At 36.4% G+C, this 24803-nt stretch overlaps 1 protein-coding gene across 1 annotated transcript; it reads right to left on the reverse strand.

Annotated features, from left to right (window-relative positions):
* Positions 1-1895: 1895 nt before the first annotated feature.
* LOC134851955 (phosphatidylinositol phosphatase PTPRQ-like) lies at positions 1896-24672 on the reverse strand. The gene is made up of 17 exons (XM_063868229.1): positions 24662-24672; positions 21052-21232; positions 20499-20663; positions 19656-19833; positions 18499-18643; positions 14826-14924; positions 14201-14357; positions 13410-13568; positions 12216-12459; positions 11886-12050; positions 9104-9225; positions 4735-4881; positions 4256-4421; positions 3843-4103; positions 3086-3223; positions 2460-2663; positions 1896-1976 (listed from the first exon to the last, which is right to left on the reverse strand). Exons 1-17 carry the CDS (start codon positions 24670-24672, stop codon positions 1960-1962), a joined length of 2559 nt encoding a protein of 852 aa, XP_063724299.1. The 3' UTR covers positions 1896-1959.
* Between the last annotated feature and the right edge of the window lie 131 nt (positions 24673-24803).

Here is a 24803-nt window from a genome sequence, read left to right on the forward strand (position 1 = left end):
TGTCTCCAAAGTAATTTCGAACTGCTAATCGTATAACTCGCAGATGCATAAAAAAATGAAATTTCTTGTTTCGGATTTTTGTTCCGACTTTCGATACGAAAGTAACGGAATATTTGTGCTCGGGGTGGGTTTTTTTTTTCTTCAGACAAATTTCGACTTTTTAACTAGCCAATTTTGACGGAATTTTTTTTACATCATTCAAAAGGTATTGTTGTCCTGAGCTCAAATTTGAAAAGATATTTCACCTGTGATCATTTTTTGTAAAGTTAGGGGGGTTTAAAGATTGCCATTTTGGCCAATTTGGGACAATTAACGCGCGATATATTTCGCGCTATTAACGCGTAAGCGGGGACTTAATCCGTCTTAGAAATCGTTCCAAATTGGTTAAAAGGAGCTTATTTGCCATAATTGGTTTGTTACAAGGAGCGAAATCTATCCTTTGTACTTTATATGGCGTGTGGGGGGATAATTTTTATAAAAAATTTCAAATTTTGGAATTACTTTTTTTGATTTTGTTTTTTTTTTGCATTGAATTTTTTAATGTTATTACTGCTCCATAAACCTTAAAAGGCAGTCGGAACATTCAGGGCTTCGCCCTGATACGAGCAGTCTTGTTTTGTTTAAAATGCATACTTCATATTTAAATCTAAAAATTCTTAAACTCCTAAATATGAGAAACATTTTTGTCTGTTTTTAAAATAATAAATAATTGTAGTTCCGGCGAATCGCAGAAGAGCTATCAGTAGGCCTTAACAGTCCTGTCGAGGATAGTCCATTTGTATTATCTCCCCACATTCCAGACATTGTTATGTTGCTCAGCGAAGCTGTTTTTTGCGACTCAAGGCCGTTTTTTTGCGTCTAGAACTTTTATGTGGTACCAGTATTGCAGCCAAATTTGGTCAGGTTGTGGTAGACCTGAAGCTGGAGGTCAAGTGAGAGCTTGTCCTCACACACTATCATTGCCATGGCATGGGATCGAATACACGATCTGACGATTTCAAAGTGAACGCCTTACCACTGTGCTAAGTGCCTCCAATGGTATAAAAACACATTGGAAATGTTTTTGGCAATTTTTTTGATTTTTGGGAAAATTGTACGATAGCGGAAAGTTGTACGATAGCGGAAATATCCTACAAAATTTATAGGAAGTTCTATAATAGGGGAATTTTTCGTAGGACGGTCAACCCCGGTTTCATTTGTTAACAGGATAGTAGAGTGAAAAAACTTTAAAACAACGTATTTGAGCGTGAACGATTTCAAATTTTTTTTAAAACCAACAAAAAAACAACACGGTCCAAACCATTGGTTTGATTTTGTTAATGATCTGTTTTTGGAAGAAAGTGACAGAAAGTTTTTGCTCAGGGTGCATTTTAACCTCAGAACAATTTTCTGTAATATGATGAGGTTTTAAAGATTGCAAAAATTGGCCAATTTGCGACAAATAACGGGCATTATTTTTCGTGCTATTACACGCGTAAGCCGAGATGTAATCCAAAGTAGAGATGTAAATTAATTGTTCCAAATTGAACTGAGACATGCTTTTGGTCTATTTAAAACTTTGATATATGCAAAGCATGTCGTTTTGTCCTTTATATAACATGGGGGTTTGTTTTTCATCACAAAATCTCGAAGAAATTTTTTTTTTTTGAAAATATCATCAATTTTTTCTAAGTGAAGCTTACTCCATAGACCTGAAAAGGCAATCATAACATTCAGTACTTTGCCCTGATACGAACAGTCTTTTTGGCTTTTTTGGACAGCCTGCTACTTTAATCCCGCAAGTTGATAATAAAGATTTGATTAATCAATTTGTAAAGAAATATTTCATTTGATAATCAGCAACACTTTTCTATTTGACATCAAAACGGCAAATCAAGATGAAAACAAAGTGAATACATCTTGGTGATTTTTTTCATGAAACTGCAGTCAGCCAGCCAGAAATTGTAGCAGTTTGATCTGTTATTTCTCTTCTTTTACTGAAACAATTTTTTTCGACATGAAATTTAATTTTTATTACTTTTTTATTAAAAAGATTGAAAAAGCGTGCCTGGTTTTTGCGAAAGAAACTTAGGTTGTTCCGATCTCATTAACTAGTGCAAGTATTTTCAAATGATTTTTTTCAAATTGAAAAATGTATTTGAAAACTTTAACAGGAAAGTTTTATTGATCTTAATAACTATTTGCCCCCTATGGTACCTTTGAAACGAATGTAACGAATCCCCCCTGTAAAGAGAGAATTAAACAGTATACGAGTTTTGTACCTTGTTAACTATCCCCCCCCCCCCCCCTATTGCAATTGCTCGAGAGGAATAAAAAGGGAACGTGAACATACAGAACGTACTAATACGCCTTGTATATCATGCTCTAACTTAATCATTATTGGATGATGAGAAGAGAATGAGTTTACGGAGTGTTCGGAGAGTGCAAACAAATGGTATAAGAACTTCTGCAAAACTAACTCTTGGATGGCTTGGTCCTCTTTCTGCTTTTCTTCTTGTCTCCAGCCGATGTTCCCAAAGATGGCTTCGTGGTGGACTCGAAGGCGCTGATCTCATTCGAGGCCCCTGCCCCTTCCCCTCCCGGGTCAGCCGACTGCTCGTCCATCAGATCCTCCTCTTCCGGGGTGAAGCCACGTGACATCATCGTGTTCTGGTCAAGGTCATCTGAAACATGGGCCAAATAATTCCGATCTTCAAAACTTTTTCAATTTTCATCATATTGCTTCTGGAGTTTGCCAAAGCCGATTCTAAGTTTTTTAGTAATACCGACTCCTAAGATGCTTTTTTCGTGCGAAAAGGACTATTTATTTAAGCAAAGTTGATTCACTTAAAAAGTTGTTAGTCATCATAAAACAGCAATCCCAATTGCATAAACAACAGTTTTACCAACGAATTTCACTTATTTCGATCAAAGCAACTTCGAAAAAAAAGTTACGGCATAATTTTTAGCATGAACAGTTATGACATAAGCTATTGCAAAAAAATAGTGATAGCATGAAAAAGCAATTTAAAAAAAAGGTTAGGACATAAATAATTAAGTAATAAGAATTATGGCATAAGTTACTACATAATAATAGCATTCTTACCGTTACCCTCTTTGTCGTCGTCTTTCTCTCGCTCGAACTCGGCCGGATCTTCGACGTCACTCTCTGGCATCGAGGCCCCCTCCGTCCCGTCATCCAGGTCATCCGGAATGTCATCCTTCGGAGGTCCACCATCATCTCCTTGAAAAAAGTAACAAACCAACAGATGAAATAAAGTTTCTCGTCAGCATGCTTCTTATTCAATTTTTTTGCTACTAATTTTGTTGAACTTTTCTTTTGAAGTTCTGAGTTTAACTCTTAAAGTAAAAATGGTTCGACATTTTGTTTTTTACGAAAACTAGTTCTACATCAGGTTTACTTATAACTTTATTCAATATACAGCAAAAGTAGATGTCACAATCGGTATTCCTCATTAACCCATGTGCGGATTTTTGCATGAGGGCAGATTTTTTATCGTCAACCTGTTTTTTAATCGACCAAATTGATTTTTTAACCTTTTTTAAACAATATAAAGGCAAAAAATTCTGCACCGCACTCAAATTTTTGGCCATTTTGGAAAAGTTTGACCAAAAAGCAAAAAAAAACTTTCTTAAACTTTCGAAAAACTATTTTTTGGCCAAAAATTGACGACATGAAACAGTACCATGGGGGACCCTTTGGTTGGTGTGATTGTTCAATTCCTGTGGGGGGTGCCTTCTTCCCTTTCCTCTTACATCTACTGATTTAATTTCCTGTTCTTCAATATCAGTAGATGATTATTTCACAGAAACTTTTTTTGACTTTGGACCTAAAGCTCTACCTGCATCATCCTCGCCGTCCTTGGGTGCATCTGCATCGTCTCCGTCTTTCTTATCCAAGTCATCAGCCCCCTTTCCATCGCCGTCCTCCCCACTCTTCTTGCCCTTCCCGAAGCCCCCGGAAAAGCCGCCGCTCTTCTTTTTGTCCTCTTCATCCTCGTCCTTGTCTTTGTCTTTGTCGTCTTCCATTTGTGATCCCTCTTCGTCGCCGGCAGCTGTTTCGTCTCCTGCTTTGCTGTCATCAGGCGCAGCCGAGCCATCTTCTGAACAGAAATTTTGTTCAAGTTTTCTCGCTAAATCGATTGCGCAACTTCGCGAACCTTTTCGTAGGATCGAATAGCCCCGCTTTCCCTTCATCTGAGCATGTTACCTATCGGTTGAAAATTCATAGATAAGAAGTATAAAACCATCTCACTGTTTTCCTTGTCCTCCCCATCCTTGCTAGCACCATCCCCGAAGTCGTCCTCAGCCCCTTTGTCTTTGTCTTTGTCGTCCCCCTTGCCCCCCTTCTTGGACTTTTTGCCCAGTTTGCTCTTTTTCTCCTTCTTACCCTTCTTTTTGTCTCCCTTGTCGTCTCCATCCTAAAAAGTATTGAAGAAAATTTTTAATTAGGCAAAAATTTTTCATTTTCAAAGCGTTGCTCGTGGCGCTTCTGTGCATTTTTCAATTGTCGAAATGAAAGATCGGCTAGGCATGTTTGGATTAGTTTGGCAATTTCGATAGTCTTACAAAAGCTTTAATGTGCTTTTTGGTATAACTTTTAGCCTATACATAGTCTCTCTTTTAATAAAGTATTTCAGTTTTTAAACAAGAAATTAATTGGATTGACAATTGTATTTATTTTATAAGGCAATCATCCGTTTCAATCAATGAACTTCTACAGAAGGTTTTCACCTTGTCCGCTCCCCCTTCTCCCAGCTGGTCTTTGTCTCCTGCCTGGCCCTCGTCCTCTCCCTCGTCTCCATCGGCTCCTCTCGGTTTTCCCCTCGTTTTGTACTTTTTGATCATGAAGGCCACCACGGCATGCAGCCATTTGTATTGCTCAGAAAATAACACGTTTTTTTTCGAAATCAGAACTCATTTTGATGACTAGGTTAGAAAACAATATTTGAAAATCTATCAAAACGTATAACATAGCCAATATATAGTTGGATAAGTTTCAATGAACGCAAGGAAACAAAAAAAACTTTCGAACTTCAAAGAAAAAATATATGCCCTCAATTAGTCAAAAAAACTGTAAATTTGGAAAAAAATATTCAAACTCAAAGACGCCGAAAAAATTGTAACTTTTACAACATTGTTCCACAGAGAAATATATCAAGTTAAAATTTTTTTGTTTTCTGGCTTTTTATTTGAAATTAATTTTAGAAAACTGGGCCAATGGGTAATTTTTTGGAAAGTAGAAACTGATCATGTTTTTTTGCGCTATTTTCTTTTTCGTAATTGGTGTGGTACAGCACATACTGCATGTGCAGTAACCATTGTTAACCTCGCTGCACACTAACCTTGGGACGCATATCGTTATCTGTAATTATATATATTGTTACTAAACTTAAGTCAAGGACATTCAGTGTTGATCACTGAATAGACCTTAGTTTTACGTTGAGCTCCGCGTACGACGATGATACGACAAAAAAGCTGGTTCACGGAGCCGTCTATTGAAAGATAAAACTTAGTTTTGGATCTAAATTAACTCTTGAAACTATATACATTTTCAATTGAGCTTACAGCATTACATCACCTTACCACATGGCGCAGCCAGCAGGATTCATGGGACAGGAAAACCGAGCGGACATGGTTATCCCAGTTTTCTGGACATCAGCTAGTTCGGATGCACCGTGGAATTTTAAAATTTGGTTGGACCAATTTATGCTAGCAGTGATGGTGAAAGAAAATGTGAATCCTGAGATATTACTAGAAGAACCAAAAGAAGTTATTGATGAACTAACGCCTCTTCCAGCAACTCCGGGAACAACCGAAGATGCACAGGCAGTAGCAGACCGGGAAGCGAGAGATAGACTAGCGAGAGACAAAGTAATACTCGAAAACCAAGAAAGGAGGAAACGCGGACCTAAAGTCGGACATAATGTGTTCTACAATGAAGTCCAGAGACGGCTTACGTCTCGTTTATTCCTGGTGCTGGGCACAGAAGGTAGAAAGAAATTCGAGCAGAAAAATCCACACATCGAAACATCAAAACTTGAGTTCAGGAACATGGTGAGATTGGCCAAGATATCATTTGAAAAAACGAAAAACATCATGTATGAGCGATATAGATTATTCACTGGAGCACAAGAATCCGGAGAGATCCTGGAGTTTTTCCATGCGGCGCTAACTGCACACGCAGCCACGGCCAAAATGGGTGGATTGGAAGAAGAACTGGTCCGAGATCTATTCATATCCCGATTGAAAAATACTGCACTTCAAGATAACCTAACGTTCGAAACGTTCACACCAGACGAAGTACTCAAACGAGCTATCAAATGTGAACAAAGCAAGCAAACAACACAAGCGTTCCAAAAATTGGTAATAGGAAGCTCAAATGTTCTCCAGTTCTCTGAGCCCCAAATCAAAACAAAACAAGATCCAATAATGGCAGTGGGGAATAAAAACCAGAACTACAGGAGGTCGAATATGGATCAATTCAAAAATAAATGAAATGACAACAAAACCACAAAAACCCGAACCGACCAAAAACCATGCACCAAATGTGGCAAAACATTCGGCAAAGGACACTTGAAAGTTGTCCAGCTATGGGGAAAACATGCAAAAGCTGCAATAAGCAAAACCACTTTGCAAAAATGTGCCGCTCGAATCAAGTAAACGAGACTACGGAAGAACTTTCTAGTTCAGAAGAAGAATTCCTAAGATGACTTTGAAATTATGGTTCTCGAACCACGGCCAAATAATACACTAGAAAAAGTGATTGGAAAAACTATATCAGGAGCAAATGACAACAGTGAAAGACAGTAAACTCCACACACAGTAAAAACAGCTGCGGGGGCAATTTACAGAAAGAGCGATATCGCCGAATCAAGTTTTGACACCAGTGACTTCAGAGAGAAAAGCCCGAAAGAAGATCAATTTAGAAGAAGCCCTCATGGAGACGAAACCAAATCAAAATCAAAGAAAAAAGACGGCGGGACAAGAAAAACAAACAGCGATTCAGAAGAAATGCCTGAAATCCAAAAGAGATCGGAAATAGAGAATGCAGCGGCGCTATACCAAGATAGCCAACAAAATGTAGCATCTAAAGACATAGAGGTAAACGGAGGCCTGAATTTGGCAGAAAAGAGGGCCAAACCCAACAATGCCGGACCAGTGTTAGTAAGCGCAATTAGCTCGGAACCAAAAGGAGCCAGAAAAAGGACAAAAAACCAACGTGTCAAGAGGCGAGAAAACAAAAAACTGCAGCGGCAGTAAGTCAGAAAGACACAGCAGACGAACAAGAAGAAATAAACAAACTGTCATCTCGATGAAGGCAACAACGCACACCCGGGTTTCTCAGACGAATCAGGCGAAAGCGACGTAACCGTGAGACGCAGCGAAAGGCAGAACAAAAACAAAGGTCCCAGTCGATATGGAAACCCTGTAAAACACTCAGTTAAACTCATTACATCACAACAAGATATAACAGATCTCAATAAGGCGGCTCAAATTGGCAACGTTCAGAACTGATGTAAACAAGCCAGTGGAGACGAAACTCGGATTGCTTGAAAAATATCTTTTTCGACGAAAATTTCGAAGCGAAGCACTGGATAATACAAACACCTGGAATGCTTCATGGGGGGTCCCCCTAAACTTTGAAGACAAATTGGCAGAGAAACAAGACAAGCCAGAGGAAAATTGAAACGCGAAACACCTGCAGGAAACCAAAATCTGATCAAAAACTGATTAAACTGAGTACAAAAACTCAGTTATTTTAAATTTTATATGTAAGCTACATAAAATTTAGTTGTCCCAAGGGGAGTGTGCTACAGCACATACTGCATGTGCAGAAATCAATGTTAACCTCGCTGCACACTAACCTTGGGACGCATATCGTTATCTGTAATTATATATTTTGTTACTAAACTTAAGTCAAAGCCATTCAGTGTTGATCACTGAATAGACCTTAGTTTTACGTTGAGCTCCGCGTACGACGATGATACGACAAATGAGCTGGTTCCGTCTATTGAAAGAGAAAACTTGAGCAGGGCGGACTTAGGGGGGTTGCGGATGTTCCCCCTCCCCTCAGGGATTCGACACCCTGCCGACCCAAAGGGTCCCCCTTTTGGTACTTTTCAAGAAATCCATTTTTAGCCGACCGACCCTACAATTTTCTAAAGGCGCCTTTGGCGCCAATAAATACTATTTTTGAGGGGGCGCGCGCGCCCAAAAAAAACGCAATTTTTTTTGTCAACTTTTTCCAAAAAATGCCTAACAACGCCTTTTTGGACTGTTTTTTCAAAACTCTGCCTGCGTCGCTGAAAACTTTTTAAAAACAGGGTTAAAACAATGCTTAGGGAGAGCTCAAAAAATCAATTCGGTCGACCTTAAAAATAGTCGACAAAATTTTTGAAAAGTTTTTGAAAATCCGCCCCCCTCGAGAAAATCCTAGATCCGCACCCGCACTTGAGCATATGATCTTTTTCATATACCTTTGACAGGCTAAAATCCTCGACAGGCTAAAACCCGTTGACATTCTTTTAAGTGTATTTGTTTGTACTTACTTGGAAACTTACTTTAACCAGTTATAATTTTTATCTTATCTTATTTATCTTACTTTGTCTTTCTAATCTAACTTTTAATTTTATCTTACTTATAATTTTAACCAGTGTTTCTTAGTGCATGTTGTTATACAGTTGACAAAAAAAAGTTTGCGTTTTTGTAACGGTAATTATAAAAAAAAATTTAAAACTTTCCTGCTTTGATCGCTATATTCAGAAATTTATATTGGAAAGTTTTCGTCTATAGCTTCATGAAGATCTTTGCTTTCGGGCGTGAAGCATATCACTTACAATTCGGCACATTTTCATGTGACAAACAATAATAGTGAGGACAAACGTAAGCTAGCAATGGTGCAATCCAACTCTCAAATGCAAACCAGAGAAGAAAAAGCCTCTCGTGCATTTCACAAGGGAATTGTTTTTTCTTTGGTGTTTTTTGACATGCGGGACCTATCGTCTTCCACCTCAAACATTGGTGCCGAACTATTTTGCATTCCTTCTGTCCTTGACCTCAAAATTTCAACCTAGACTAATATTTATGAGGTGTTTTCTACCTGAAATGTCTGCACCATCTCCATCCTGCTGTGTCTGGACTCGGAGGTCAGTCTCTGGATGTCTATCTCTGCTGGGTTCTTATCCAGCTGGTCCTTCACTCGATACAGGATGATGTAACACCCTGAGAAGAACACACGATATCAGTTGATTTTTAGAAATGTTATATGGATTTACCGCATGCACTATAAGTAGCATCCGAGCAGAGTTTTTAACCTTAACAGAGGCTCCATTCAGGGGAGGATCAAGAATGGGGGGGGGGCGTGGGCGGACGCCTCCCCCACTCCCTCAGGGGTTCAACACCCTCGCCAATCGAAGAATCCCCCCTTTGGTATTGCTTTCTGACATCCATTTTTAGGCCAACCAACCCTAAAATTTTTCTGAAGGCGCCTTTGTGGCCAATATTTACTAATTTTGAAGGAAAACGAGCGCCAAAAAAAAACGCATTGTTTGCCAACAGTTTCCGGCATTTTGACCTGTTTTTCAACAAATTGCCTGTGCTGCAAAATTTTTGGTCAAAATAGAGTCTTTATACTGTTTTGGGAACGCTCGGAATAAATCCATTTGGTCGACCCAAAAAACGAGGAGTTTATCAAATTTTTTCGAAAATTTTTTGAAAATCGCCCCCCTCGAAAAAATTCTAGATCCAATGTCTAGTTCAGCAATTTGAAACGTTAATAACAGTATCCTTATTTTGATAACTGCAAACATTTCCGGCCATTTTAAATTTGAAAGTACTCAAAAATCATTATAAAATCAAACAATGAATTACACGTATGCGAACTGCTGAAATTACTCTCTAAAATAATAAGACGAGAACATGAAAATGACAACGTAAATAATTTCATTTCAAAACAAGAATTAGACAAACCACTAGAAGAATAAAATCACTTACAACAAAAAAAAATTAACGCAAAATAACAAAAAATTAATATCTGTGCGAATACGGACTCTATATAATTCTCTAATTAATTTCAATATCAATATTATTAAAGAAATTTTACACCAAAAAAAACGTCGTACTAACTAAAATAAAGCAAATAATATGAAATACAATTTTCAAGTCTGAAAATTGTGTTTTTTTACTACTTTTCTTTGCTAGTAAATACTACTTTAAAAATCTGTCAATTGATGCATAATAAAGGAACTGAAAGATTTTGGAATTTATTTTCTTTTTCTATAAAATTATTAAATATTTTTTCAGTATAAATGTTACTTAGATTAAACAATCAGGTCCATATAAGACAGTATTTAATAGAAAATTCACAGGTTGAATTACCTTCTGCGCTGGCTCAAGTTGGTGCTCTATCAGTGATAAAATCTCTATATTATTGGATTATTGCACTACTTGAAACAAATTTATTATAATTGAGCAAAAAAATTAAAAGAAATGATTTGTTTTTGTTTCAAAGTAAAGGTCATTTCTTATACTAGACGGGATTTGAAAACCCAAAATTATACTAAAAAATGGCGTTATAGAAGAGGAATGATCAATCGCTAAAACAAACACAGCTCATTTAAAATAAAACATTAATTCGATTTTTTTTGCAGTTATCAAACTATAGTAATATGAATATTTTCAAATGAAATGATAAAATAGAAATTTTTTTTTAACAGGACGCCTAAAAACAGACAGAAATTGTCTAATGGTGATCAATCAAGCTTGTGCTTTAGATACTGCACCTAAGTGCCATAGCGGAATTAGGGGGGGGGGCGGACGCCCTTCCCCTCAGGGATTGATTCGACCCACTGCCGACCCAAAGGGTCCCCACTTTGGTACTTTTCAGAAAATCCATTTTTGGTCGACCGAACCTAAATTTTTTCTAAAGGCGCCTTTGGCGCCAGTATATAGTAATTTTAATTTTGGGGGGGAGCGCGCGCCAAAAAAAGCAGTTTTTATTGTCAAAATTTTCCAAAAATTGTCCAAAAACGTCTTTTTTTGACCTGTTTTTTCAAAATTTTGCCTGTGCGCAGAAGACTTGGCCAAAACAGTGTCTTTATAATGCTTTAGGACAGCTCGGAAAATCAATTTGTTCGACCTAAAAAAAGGTCGTCAAAATTTTCGAAATTTGCCCCCCCCCCTCGAGAAAATCCTAGATCCTAGTAATTATCGATTGTTAAGTCTATTTTCGAGCGATTAAGGCAAGCGAGCAGGCTTACTACGTATTTATTGAAAAACTAAAAAAACTAGTTTTTGTTTTTGTTCTAGTCATTTTTTGACCGTAAAACTTTTGCCCGATTTGCCTATTTCACTGTAACTGTCGAGTATACCTAAATTTCAGGTTTTTCTTCAGATCATTTCATCACACCACACATGAGAAAAACAACAGTAATTCGAAAAAAAAACATAAAAGAAATTTTAATTTGTTTTTATGAGAATTTGGCTAGAAAATTTTATGCTACTTGCTCAGCAACCAACTATCCAAGGGCGGATCTAAGATTTTCTCGAGGGGATCGGATTTTCAAGTTTTTTTAGGTTGACCAAATTGATTTTACGAGCTGTCATAAAGCACTAAAAAGACCCTGTTTCGGTAAAATTTTCTGCGCCCATGCAAAATTTTGAAAAAACAGGCCAAAAAAGGCGTTTTAGGCACTTTTTGGAAAACTTTGACCAAAAAATTGCGCTTTTTTGTCGCCCCCCCCCCCCAAAAAAAAATTAATATATCTTGGGGCCAAAGTCGAAAACTTTAGGGCCGTCGCCACATATGGATGTCTCAAAATAGGAACTGAAACTTGATTCAACGTCTGAAACTTGAAACAACCTTTCGCGTGTAAGTCTCACACCTGTTCTGCCGACTCCAGCGGAGCAGTGTACTATGATGGGCGTGTCACTCTGCTTGCCGTGTTCCCGACTGTCCTCGAGGAAAGTGACGAATTCGTCATATTTCTTCGGCACTCCCTTGTCCGGCCACGCAGTGAAGTGGAACATTTTCACGTGCACCTCCTTGTCTGAAACGTTTTCAAGCGATGGAATAAAAACGAGACAATTGTATAATTTTAATTACAAATCATGAGATCTGTTTTAACAGTTTTTTTGTTAAGCTGATGATTTAAGATGATGATGTAAGATTGTGAATCAGATGTGCGACTAATTGAAATGAGCAACCAACTCACCCCTCTGAATACAGTTGATGTTTCTGACCACATAAGGTCCTTTGTTCACTTCTCCCTCGTTCTTGATCACGAAATACTTTGTCAGCTTCAGTGGCTTCCCCGCATCTGGCCAGTACTTCACACATTTCGGTCTCATCCTTCCAGCAGTGTCTTTCTCTTGCAGATTGGTGAGACATACAATGCATGTGGAGTCAGATTGCATGACCATGGCCCAGAAGGCGACAGTCGTGTCCTTCTTGGGACCCTGGATGGGAATGAAAACAATTATCTTGAGTAAATAACAGTCGCTACATATAGGCGGAAAAAAAGAAGGTAAAGCCTATTCATGGCGACTTATTTGATCAAAATAATCATTTAATTTGCCAACAGACAAAATACTTCAATAATATCCTAAATTTTCAAACTACATAATGAAATCGTAGCTTATGACTCGGTCAAATTACTTTTTGTTGCGTTTTTTTGGGATCGATTTATTTTTGTAATTGTTCCGACCATTGAAAACGGGGATGAATTTCGTATTCGGGTGTGTTGTAGTTTTGTTTTTTTTTGTTTTCTACGCAAAATCAAGTACCACAAATATCAACGAAATGGGTCGAGTGATATACCAAATTAAAGTCCTTTCAGTCGTGAATCAAATGACATTAAAAACTTTTCAGGGTTTTCCGAGAGCAGAGTAAAACGGGTTCAAAATTTTCGACTTCGAGCGAGTAAAGCGATCGGGTATTGATTGCTACTTAAAATTTGACTTTCTTTTAGTATTTTAGTCTAGAAAAACTTAATTCTACACTATAAAAAAAACGTGTTTTGGTTTATAATCTAGTGCTTCCTTGGCAATAAAGGTTTTTTCTATAAAAAAAATTAATTCTTTTTTAAGACAAATGTTGTCGGTGTCTAATTCACTAAGTTTCTACGCAATTGTATAGTTCTCAAATCACACCACGCACTAAAACTAACACTAATTTAAAGAAAATAAACAAAAAACGCACTTTTTTGGTTTTTTTAATGAATATTGTCAGAAAATTCTGTGCTATTTGCACAGCAACCGACTATCCTTGTTTTTTGTTTATTTCTGGATTAAAATCAATCAACTTTGCACTATAGTGACGTTTTCTTGGGGGATTGATACTGTATATTGTTTCTGCTTCGAAGCAAAAATTCATTTCACAGTTTTTTTTTCAGATATAAGCAGCTGACCTGTGTGGCGATGAATTCCTTTAGAGACCTCTCGCCTGGCACGTAGCTGGCATTGATGTACTGGGGCGCCTCCTGGTCCTTGGGCATGGGGCCAGCCGACTGGGGGTAGAGGGGCACTCTGCTGTGGTTGTAGGGGATGATGTTCAAGTAGCGGTTGTCCTGATCAGGTTAGCAGATCATTAAAAAACGTTTTTTATCGAGGAACAACAGTCTTCCTAGTCATTTGGGCTCTTTCCAAATGAAGTTCAAGAGGTTTGAATTCAAAACATGACGTATTTGAGCTCAGATGTATTTTTATTTGTGTCTGATAATATTTTAAACTATCATTATAACTAATAGAAGACGGAGCGAGGGGGTGAAGGTGGACGGGGTTGATAGTTGACATGGACAAGAATGGGGTGTTAGTGTGGAAAGGGGAGGAAATTGACGTGGGAGGGTGAGGTGGATAACCCCGATTTTTAATCGAAGTTATCATCGCTGAATCTTCGGTAAATCATTCGTTTTCATAAGTTTTTCATAAGAGTTGACAACGAATCTCATCGCAGAATCATCAATTAATCATCAAAAGTCCTCGTTAAAATGGCAATTTTCGATGGATGAATTGTCGATGTAAATCTATGAGTTCGTAATAAATCATATATGATTCTCTATAATCAAAACGAAAGATGAACACAGAAAAAGGAGGCAAATTGTGTAGAAAAGAGACAACAGTTTCATAAATTTTTATCTCATAAAATTCAAATTTGAACCCCCATTGGTTCTTGGTCTCAAGGAGCCTTAAAGTACCGTACCTTTGGGTTCTTGTGGGCGAAACTGACAGAAGCGTTGGTGCCCACATCTTTGCACTCCTTGTACTCTGCCTTGAGGTCTTTATCATTGGTCTCCTTAACATAGTCTTTGAACTTGTGAGTGGCGACTGGGTTCGAAGGCAGGTCGTTGAACTGGTGCCTTGATCATAATTATGAGCCCAAATTTCAGAATTTCTACGACATTTTGAATAGAAAATTGCATACAAAAATTAGAAATTTTTTTTTTCACCACCACATAAATAGTTGGCGCTAAATTTTAGCGGAATGTTATTAATTTAGGATACAAGCAGAGAAAGTTGATGATTACTGTCAAGGTTCTCATCTAATGAAAAACTTCAAGGGCAACAAAACACCGCAACTCATCTGCGCGTGTTTCCTTTAACAATTCAATTAAATCTTGGGTCCTAAATTCAACACTTGAACAAAAACTGAAATGCTTCATCAATTTTAACATTTTTTGAATCATCACGCTGTCGTCGACATTAGAGCCTCATTCTTACTTTTTTCTTAGCAATAAAAAGAAGCTTATTCTTATTTTCTTCTGAAACGGCGTTAACTTTTTTTAAAAAAAATGCTGCAACGCTATTTTTAGCGTTTTTAGCGTTACCATTTGCGTGCTCCCCCTGACATGCCACCTGCTCCTTTGTCCTCGTTGTCGGCAGTGCCCTGTCTGTTCATCCGAGTGCGAGTACGCCCTGCCTTGCTCCTAGACACATAAAAGGTTACCATGACTTCCTCCACTGTGCGAAGAATACTTTATAAATACCAATAAACTAATGGATGGTGTGAATTTGGCCAAGGAATAAAAAACCGCTAAAAATTGCATTTAGTTCAATTTCTTTCAACTTTTAAATTTTGAAAAAAAAATATATACCAATATAGTGTTTTGATTAAGTACGTTTCATCAATGACTCTGTTTAAATAAGACTGCCCTGAAAAATCCGATTGTCCTTAAAAATAGCCAAAGTAGTTTTTTTACAATAAAATGATAACATCAAAATCAGAAATATTTTTCAGTTTTTTCAAATATGTACGCCCCCCTCCCCTCTCAAGAAGTTTTGAAAATGAGCCCAAAATGTTGTTTCTTTTGCACAAGGATTTGACCTCCAAAAATCGTGTTTTTTTTTCGCGTGCTCGCCCTATTTTGCATATCTTGTTACTAAAGGCGCATTTAGAAAAGTTTTAATATAGATCGGCCAAAAGTGGATGTTGTCCAATAGCATCAAATAGGGAATCCTTTGGGTGGTCAGGAGGTCGAATCGCTAATGAAAAAGCGATCGCCCAACCCCACCTCTTTAAATCAGCCCTTGCCACAACTTTCAATTAAAAAATGTAAATTTTAATGAATTAGAGAGCACATTGAGCAGAAAATACTGGATTGAAAAAATTTATCATTATTTTTGTTTTTATTCGATTTGAACGTTAAAAAAAATAAAATGGAAAGGGTAACTGATTCTCTGGAAAAAAACAAATGAGTCTTTTTGAATTACGATTACTAATTTTTTGAATTTAATGATAAAATTAAACAGATTTGATGAAATGGTTTTTAAAAAAATAGCTACAGTCAAGTGAGAAAATTTCAAAGGCATCTTTTGATTTTCAAAGTCAAGACAATTTTTCATTTTCAAATATTGAAAAAAAAAGTTTTTTTCGTTAACATGCTGCTGTTTTAACTCCAGCTTCTTGAAATGTAGGAAAAACTTTGATATATCGATAATCGTGCCATTTGAAAATATCTGACAGTGCTAAATAAAAAAAACTCGCTTTGACCCAGCCACGAGTAGACGGGAAATAAATATGGCGTAGGGGGTTTTTTGTTTATTTTTAGAAGCCTCAACGAAAACTTTTAAGGAGTCAAGTGTAATCAATGAAAGCGCAATTGGTTCTAATTTGAATAAATTGAAGAAAAACTGTAATAAATCCTGTCTCAGTGTCAAGTAAGACTTAAATTCTGAACAATCTAAATAATCTATGCTACTTGCTTTGCAATCAGCAATTCTTTTTCTGCTGAGGCGATATTTGACACTTCAATCAAAACTCGTTCAAGAGATGTTCTTGATGCCGGAACTTTCTACTGAAGCACCAAGAAGTTGAAGAGCTGAACTGAATGTTCCTCTTAGGAAGCTAAGAATCTGGGCTACTATGTTCAAAATTTTAAGTTCAAAATTCCAATCTAAAAATATATGTTTTTACAGCTCTTTGAAAATCGAGAACAAATTATCATTGACTTTTTTTGATAAAATTACTCATATTGAGAAAAAATGACCAAAAGGTAAAGTTTTTTATTTCGCTGACAAATCTGAAAACTAAACAAGGCTGCTCGTATCAGGGCGAAGCCCTGAATGTTTCGACTGTATTTTAAGGTTTATTGAGCAGCAGTAATACATCAAAAAAAATTAAATGAAATAAAATAAAATGAAATTTTTTTTTCTAAAATTTGATATTTTTTAATGAAAATCATCATCCCACACGCCATATAAAGTATATAAAAAGATAGGTTTCGTTCCTTGTACGAACTTGTGCTTCTTTCAACCAATTTGGAACGATTTATAAGAGGGACTAAATCTCGCTTACGCGTTAATAGCGCGAATTATATTGCGCGTTAACTGTCCCAAATTGGTCAAAATGGCCAAAATGGCAATCTTTAAACCATCATAACTTTACGAAAATTGATCATAGGTGAAACATCTTTTCAAATTTAAGCTCAAGACAATAATACCTTTTGAATGATATAAAAAAATTCCGTCAAAAATGGCTAGTTAAAAAGTCGAATATTGTCTGAAGAAGAAAAAAAACCCACCCCGAACACAAATATTCCGTTACTTTCGTATCGAAAGTCGATCCAATTACACCTTCGAAACTAGAAGTTAATCATAACTTTTGTGACCATGACGGAGAAAAAATTCATTGCGACCTATTTAAGAATCTGAACTACGTTCTTTGCTTTTTTAGTGACCCTTACACTTCACTGTTTGATAGTGGAGTTTGCAAAAGAAATGACCTGAATTTAAAAAAATCAAAAGTTAAACCTGAAAACATCAAATTGAAGCAAGAGCAAAGCTTAAGACTTTCTCCTGAAAAAAAAACATGAAGATCTATATACAAGTTTTTGAGAAAGTTATTTGAAGGGCGAGTTAAGATTCTAATCTAGTCATTGAAAAAAAAACCACTCCAAACTTAGAAGAAACTCTATGTGCATTCTAGCTAAATCTTTCAGTACTATGCGGCTGTAGTTTTTGTTCCGACTTTTGATACGAAAGTAACGGAATATTTGTGCTCGGGGTGGATTTTTTTTTCTTCAGACAAATTTCGACTTTTTAACTAGCCATTTTTGACGGAATTTTTTTTATATCATTCAAAAACTATTGTTGTTCTGAGCTTAAATTTGAAAAAATATGTCACCTGTGATCATTTTTATAAAGTTATGGGGGTTTAAAGATTACAATTAACGCGCAATATACTTCGCGCTATTAACGCGTAAGCGGAGATTTAATCCGTCTTAGAAATCGTTCCAAATTGGTTGAACGAAGCTTATTTGCCATAATTGATTTGTTACAAGGAATGAAATCTATCCTTTTGAATTTTATATGGCGTGTGGGGAGATAATTTTTGTAAAAAATTTCAAATTTTAGAAAAAAAAATTCGTTTCATTTTATTTCATTTAATTTTTTAATGTTATTACTGCTCCATAAACCTTAAAAGGCAGTCGGAACATTCAGGGCTTCGCCTTGATATGAGCAGTCTTGTTTTTATTCAAAATAGATTAATTTACAAAATACAAAATAGAAAAGAAACACTTGATCCCTTCAATGATTAAAAAATTATGCGTTGCAGCTTCTTGGTTCCCCATTACTTTATATTGATCTTCATGCATACCCAAGATTATATTTTCAATCAATTTTGTTTTTAATAGTAGTACTGATTTCTTCGTTTTTTACTAGATAGCAATGTAATTGTTGACTTTCAATTTATTATGTTAAATTCAATTAGTAGCCGCATGCATGTTTAACCAAATGGTTTTTTTTCGAATCTACATGTTTGTGAAAATATAATATATTGATAATAGAGAGTAATGAAACACCACTGGTATACTTGAAGACTATGTTAAGTTAAAAGATTAAATAGAGAAGTAATTGAATTGGAAATGAATCTTTTCTATTCAACTAGAAAAGTGTCCCAAAGTCCAATATACTACAAACAGACTCGCAAATGGCAGGTACCGAATCAAGAATTGAGTTTCAAATTAAACCCAAAACACAATAGCAGAAGATATCACCTACTTGTTAGTTCCGGACACAGCCCGGTGTATTCGAATGGGGATGGCGGCCAGGAGCCCGAGGGCGAGGAAGATGACGGGAATGATGAAGAAACCATCTCTAATGTACAATCGGATGTACTGCATACCCACCATCACATGACGGGGAGCTGGAACGACAACAGCTGCTATTTATTATATGGCAAACAACTTAATGAGTTTTTAAGTCGATCAATTTTTTTGTCGGAACTACTAACCCGCGCAAATAATGAAACCATATAACTTTTAATATTAATGAAAGAACTAGAGGCGGATCATGGCTTTTCTCGAGGAGGGGGCGGATTTTCAAAAATTTTTCGAAAATTCTGCAGATTTTTTTAGGTCGAGCAATTTGATTTTTTGAGCTCTTCTAAAGCATGTTTTTTATCAAACTTCCTGCGCCGCTGGCAAGTTATTAAAAAGCAGGCCAAAAAAGGCGTTTGTAGGCATTTTTAAGAAAACTTTCATAGAAACATTACGTTTTTTTCGGCACGCTCTGGCCTTCAAAATTAATATATAATGGCGCCAATGGCGCCTTTAGAACAACTTTTGGGTTAGTCGGCCTAAAATGAATGTTATAAAACTATACCAAAGGGCAGATCCATTGGTTGGTGAGGGCTCAAATCCCTGAAAAAAGGGGCGTGCGCATGCCCTGCCACCCCTAAATCCGCCCCTGGAAAGTTCTTTTATCTTCAGATATATTTTAACTGTGAAACATTCTGACTAAATTAATCAAATTAACAAGTTTTACGTGGCTCAATAAAGTTTTTCTCAAATGCGAAATCCAAGAGATCTTGTGGCTGAAACTCAGTGACTGTCGGTTGATTGACTATGGTTGATACTGCACCACGAACTATTCTAATTCAATTTGATAAAGCTTAAAAACGTAGATATATTCGAACTTTTTGTGCAAAGTTTGACTTCTGAAAAATGCTTGTTTTGTAGTTTTCGAAACTTCAACAAACATGTTCGAAAACTACTTAACAAAAATATTTTTTTCGCAAGTCAAATTTATGCACAAAAATTGGAACATTTCTCCGTTTTATGGTTAAGCTTTGTAAAATTGAACTAGAAAAGTACGTGGTGCAGTACATATTCAATCAACCGCCAGTCACCGAGTTAACTGAGACATTTATAACGTACGGTCAGTGCCAGCTGGGATTATGGCGATGTACTGCACTACATACTCTGTGTTCTTCTCTACTGGTCCTATCTCCACCTCTGCTATGTTGGAGTCATTGGCCCTGTCCACTGTCACATTGAAGATTGGGTGGATGTCCTCGTTGTCAGAGTCAGACACATCGAACAGACGTAGCAGGTACTGCAGCATAAAGGTATCGGCTTAAAAATCTCCCCCTTTCAACAAAGGGGATGGAAGATTGTTAAGTAGATAAAGTTAGTCGAATTTTCGACCAATCAGAGTGCAGCAAAAATTAGAATTCGGAATAATAAGCTCTAGTGCTAATTTATTTTATTTATTTATAGCGGTGGAGATTCTTCAGTAGATACCATGGGAGGGGGGGGGGGTTGGATTGTTAAGTAGACCCGCATAATTAAACAAATTATAATTCTCAATAACAAAAGCTTAAACAAAAACCTTGTTATAACTTTTTGTTACCAGGCTGGTGTTTCACTTTTAATGGGAAAAACCCATACTGATCATAACAAGAGTATTAATTTTTTGAAAAGAGTATTAGCCTTTTGAAAACAAAATAGATTCCGAAGTTGCGCTGAATATCTCTCCGTGACCAAAAATTCAACGACGCATCTCTGTCAGAAAAGTTTGAAAATATTTAATTTCATTCTCGAAAGTTTGGAAATTTCTAATTTTAAGAATTTTAGTCAGAAATGTTTGAAAACACCAAAACTTAAACGAGATAGTCTTGATATAAAACCACGGCCGCGAACCCAGAATTGCAAAAAAATTAATATGTTGAAATTTGATGGGCCAATAAAGGGAGAGGGGTGCTGGGGCAAGAGTTGCACCTGAGAGGTGAGGTTGTCGTGCTTGTCGAAGTAGACGCTGGCGGTGATTGTGCTGTCTTCGTTGCCGGAGGAGAAGGTGATGTAGGGGATCTTCCTCCACGTCTTCTCGTAGTACACCATCGCCCACGTCACATTGCCCTCGTCATCGTACGAGTACTCGTGGAACTGAACAGAAAACAGTTTCTGTATGTGCGGAAAATATATTGTACAATGATTGTTTAGAAAGGAAACTGCGGGTTTCTAAATGAGCAGCTATGGAAATACTTTAGAATAGTCTTAAGCCGCAAATGGTCAAGACCTTCCACAATCGAAACCAACTTTTGAAAACCTTTCATTTGTCGTTGTCCTTTTCTATTATTGTAACTTGAGGTTGAGTCTTGAGCAATGGGACCGTTTTTAACACATGTTTTCTCATGAGAGCGATTACTTAAAAAATTAAAGCATAGAAAATTTGTTAAGATTGAAGAATGACCAAATATATCAGTTCATTTGAGGAAATAAAATAATTTAAAAAAAAAACGATTTAAGCCGCGAAAAAAAAACAAACACTTGCCGTGTAGTATGACCCATCGGGAGCATTTTCCCATTCCATCATCCTCTCCTCCCAGTCGTCGCCCGGAGGAGCGTAGCGGCTTCCGAGGAATGTGGTCACTGGTGCCACTGGGTTACCGAGGGAGTATGCCTCCACAAAGGAGTAGTTGACCAGGTAAGGGTGGTACTCCAAGTAGGCATTTCTGATGGCCGAGCGAAATTATTTTTGATACACTAATGTCACTGGGCAATAAAAAGACAAAAACAAAAAGATATTTAAGTACATACACGGAATAAATTAAAATTATCAAAATTCACTAAATTTTATGCAACAGTTAAATTTTTTTCCTTCTTTTTCTGTCAATGCTTTTGGTTTTCAAATTTTGGTAGATGAGCTAGAGTAAAACTTTTAACCATTTTAGTTCAATTTGAGGCTCTCGACATTAAAAAGGGGGATTTTTTGGCGCAAACTTTATCGGTAAACAATTTTTTAATTGCTTTCGAAGACATGTTTTGCGATTTCATTTTAAGAAAGGCAATTTAACAAGGAAATTTGAAATTCAGTAGCGGAGCATATGCGCTCGCTATTGCGCATAAAATCCATGTGTAAAATGTGAGGTTTCGCTCGGGCCTTTGGGGAAAATCTTCTCGTGGGTCCCCCGCGGAAGATGAAGTTATAACTGTAAAAAGAAGAAAACAGTGAGTCCAAACCATGTTTAAAATGAAAAACTGTAATTTGTTCACTTTTCTCAATATAGTTTTCCACAACAAATCTGAAGAATAAGGTCAATTAGTGGCTCTGTGACTGATGCTTTTTGACTTTAGTAAAAAAAATTGATGTCGGTTTCTAACGCACTCAGCTCATCATGCTTCGACACTATTTTTCTAATTGCTAAAGCCTCAATGCGAAAATTTTATCCACAATTATCAAAGTATACATAAAAAGGCACGAACATTGTGACATATTGCACTCACACTAGCAAACTTGAAATGTTTAAATCTAGCAAAAAATGGTGCTATCTTTTCAATTGTTGAAATATTTGTTTACCCATTTATTATTCCAAGTTTTTCAGAATAGCAGAAAAAAACCGGTTTTGCAAAACCAATCACTCTTAAAAGAGTTTTGAATCTGTCTTATAAAATATATTTAATTGCTAATGCTGCACTTGCGTAGAATAACAATAAACCAGATTCCAAACAAGAATAGCCGGTTGCTGCGTCAGTAGCACAGAATTTTCCGATCACCATAAGGAAAAAAAGTCGAAAAAAGCACAATTTTTTCCCCAAAATTGTGCCACATTATGTGTTGAAAGGATCTGAATGAAAGCTTAGAATAATGGTATACTCGATAGTAATAGTACATAAACACCAATTTTCCTCAAAACATAAAAAAAATGAAAAACTTAAAATGCGCTGAAAAGATCAAAATTTAAGTTAACTGAAATAAAACTAAGTTTTCAGGCTGAACTCAAATAAAAAATTTAACCAATTTTTCTCGAGACAGAAAAATTAATAAACGTTTTTTTTTGTTGTTCGAATCAAAATTGAAAGGGTCCCAATTTTGCGCGGAATGACGTTTAGAAAAAACTGAAAGACACCCAAAAACTAATCACATTCAGTGTAGGAAAAAACGAACACAAATTTAAAACTATCTATTTCTTTGGTACTCGAAGTCTTACTGCTGTTGCTGTGCATATAGAACAGAGTGATAAGAAAACTGAGTCTGTCAAAAATTGTTTCAAAAATATCTTCTGTTTTAGAAACACTAATGTGGATGATTAGTAGATTTTAACAAATTGACATCAATTGCTGAAACCAGGTAGAAACTATTGCGACATACATCGGGCTTGCTCCTTTATCGGATCCATTCTCCTATGAAATGTTTGTGATATTAGAGCCTGAATAGTCAAAAAGATTGGGCTCAACATTGAAAACGTTTTTTACAAAAAAGGTAGCACATAGTATCTGAGCGGAACCCTGAAATTTGGACATGTTCGGTAGTAAAGGTAACTTATAAATGTTCAACAACAGTAATGGTTGGAAAAGAAAAACCTGACAATTGTATTTTTTTGGGCCTACTTTAGAAGAAAATGACAGAATTTTAACGATGGGTGCTATTTTCAGTCAAATTTTGACTTGTACCCAAATATTTTTTGAGGACATTTGTTTTTTCCATCTGTAGGATACGGTTTGCTTGTCTTCAGCTTATACTAATAACAACTTACATGTGATCGTCTTCAAGAATAATTTGGGGGGTTTTGGAATTGCTAATTTGGCCAACTTGGGAAATTTATTTAACGCGTTCGTATAAGAAGAGTGGGCAGTGCAATAAACCAAACCAAATTGAAACAAGACTGCTCGTATCAGGGCCAAGCCCTGAATGTTCCGACTGCCTTTTAAGGTTTATTGAGCAGCAGTAATACACAAAGAAAAATAAATGAAATAAAATAAATTGAATTTTTTTTTTTAATTTGAAAATTTTTTTGAAAATCATCCCCCACACGCCATATAAAGTACAAAAAGGTAGATTTTGTTCCTTGTAACACATCAATTATGGCAAATAAGCTTCGTTTAACCAATTAGGAACGATTTATAACACGGATTAAATCTCGCTTACGCGTTAATAGCGCGAATTATATTGCGCGTTATTTGTCCCAAATTGGTCAAAATGGCCAAAATGACAATCTTTAAACCCTCATAACTTCACGAAAAATGATCACAGGTGAAATATCTTTTCAAATTTAAGCTCCGTACAACAATACCTTTTGATTGATTAAAAAAATTCCGTCAAAAATGGCTAGTTAAAAAGTCGAAATTTGTCTGAAGAAAAAAAAACCCACCCCGAGCACAAATATTCCGTTACTTTCGTATCGAAAGTCGGAACAACAAGACTGCTCGTATCAGGGCAAAGCCCTGAATGTTCCGACTGCTTTTTAAGGTCTATTGAGCAGTAATAACAAGAAACAAATTAAATGTAGAAAAAAATTATTTTCATTAAGTTGAGATTTTTGTGAAAATCATCCACCACACGCCATATAAATTACAAAGTGGTGGATTTTGCTCCCATTAACCAATAAATTTCGGCAAAAACACTTCCTTTTACCAATTTGGAACGATTTTTAAGACGGATTAAATTTCCGCTTACGCGTTAGTAGCGCAAAATATATCGCGCGTTAATTGTCCCAAAATGGCCAAAATGTCAATCTTTAAACTCCCGTAACTTCACGAAAAATGATCACAGGTGAAATATCTTTTCAAATTTGAGCTCAGGACAGCAATACCTTTCGAATGATATTTTAAAAATTCCGTCAAAAATGGCTAGTTAAAAAGTCGAAATTTGTCTGAAGAAAAAACCCAACCCGAGCACAAATATTTTGTTACTTTCGCTACAAAAGTCAGAACCACAAGACTGCTCCTATATTAGGGCAAAGCGCTGAATGTTCCGCTTGTCCTTTATTTCAAATCAAATAGATTTTGGGAAAAGAAAATATTGAAAACCAATAGATTTTGATATAGCAAAGTGTAACATTTTGAGTCGTACGAAACTATTCAGACCACTAGCTGGCCTCAATTCAATTGGAAACAATTTTGCTGTGCGGGATATTTTACCACGCGTAAGCAATTCGCGTTACACTCTCACCATTATGAATAAATTTTTCAAAGCGCGCATAATTTAGTCCAGAACATGGAAAACTTGCCAATTTTCAAACCCCCAAAGCTTTACAAAAAATTATCGGAGGTGAATTTTTTTTTCATTTGAGCTCAGGAAATCGA

The sequence above is a fragment of the Symsagittifera roscoffensis genome, chromosome 7 (assembly GCF_963678635.1).
Source record: "Symsagittifera roscoffensis chromosome 7, txSymRosc1.1, whole genome shotgun sequence".
Lineage (NCBI taxonomy): Eukaryota > Metazoa > Xenacoelomorpha > Acoela > Convolutidae > Symsagittifera > Symsagittifera roscoffensis.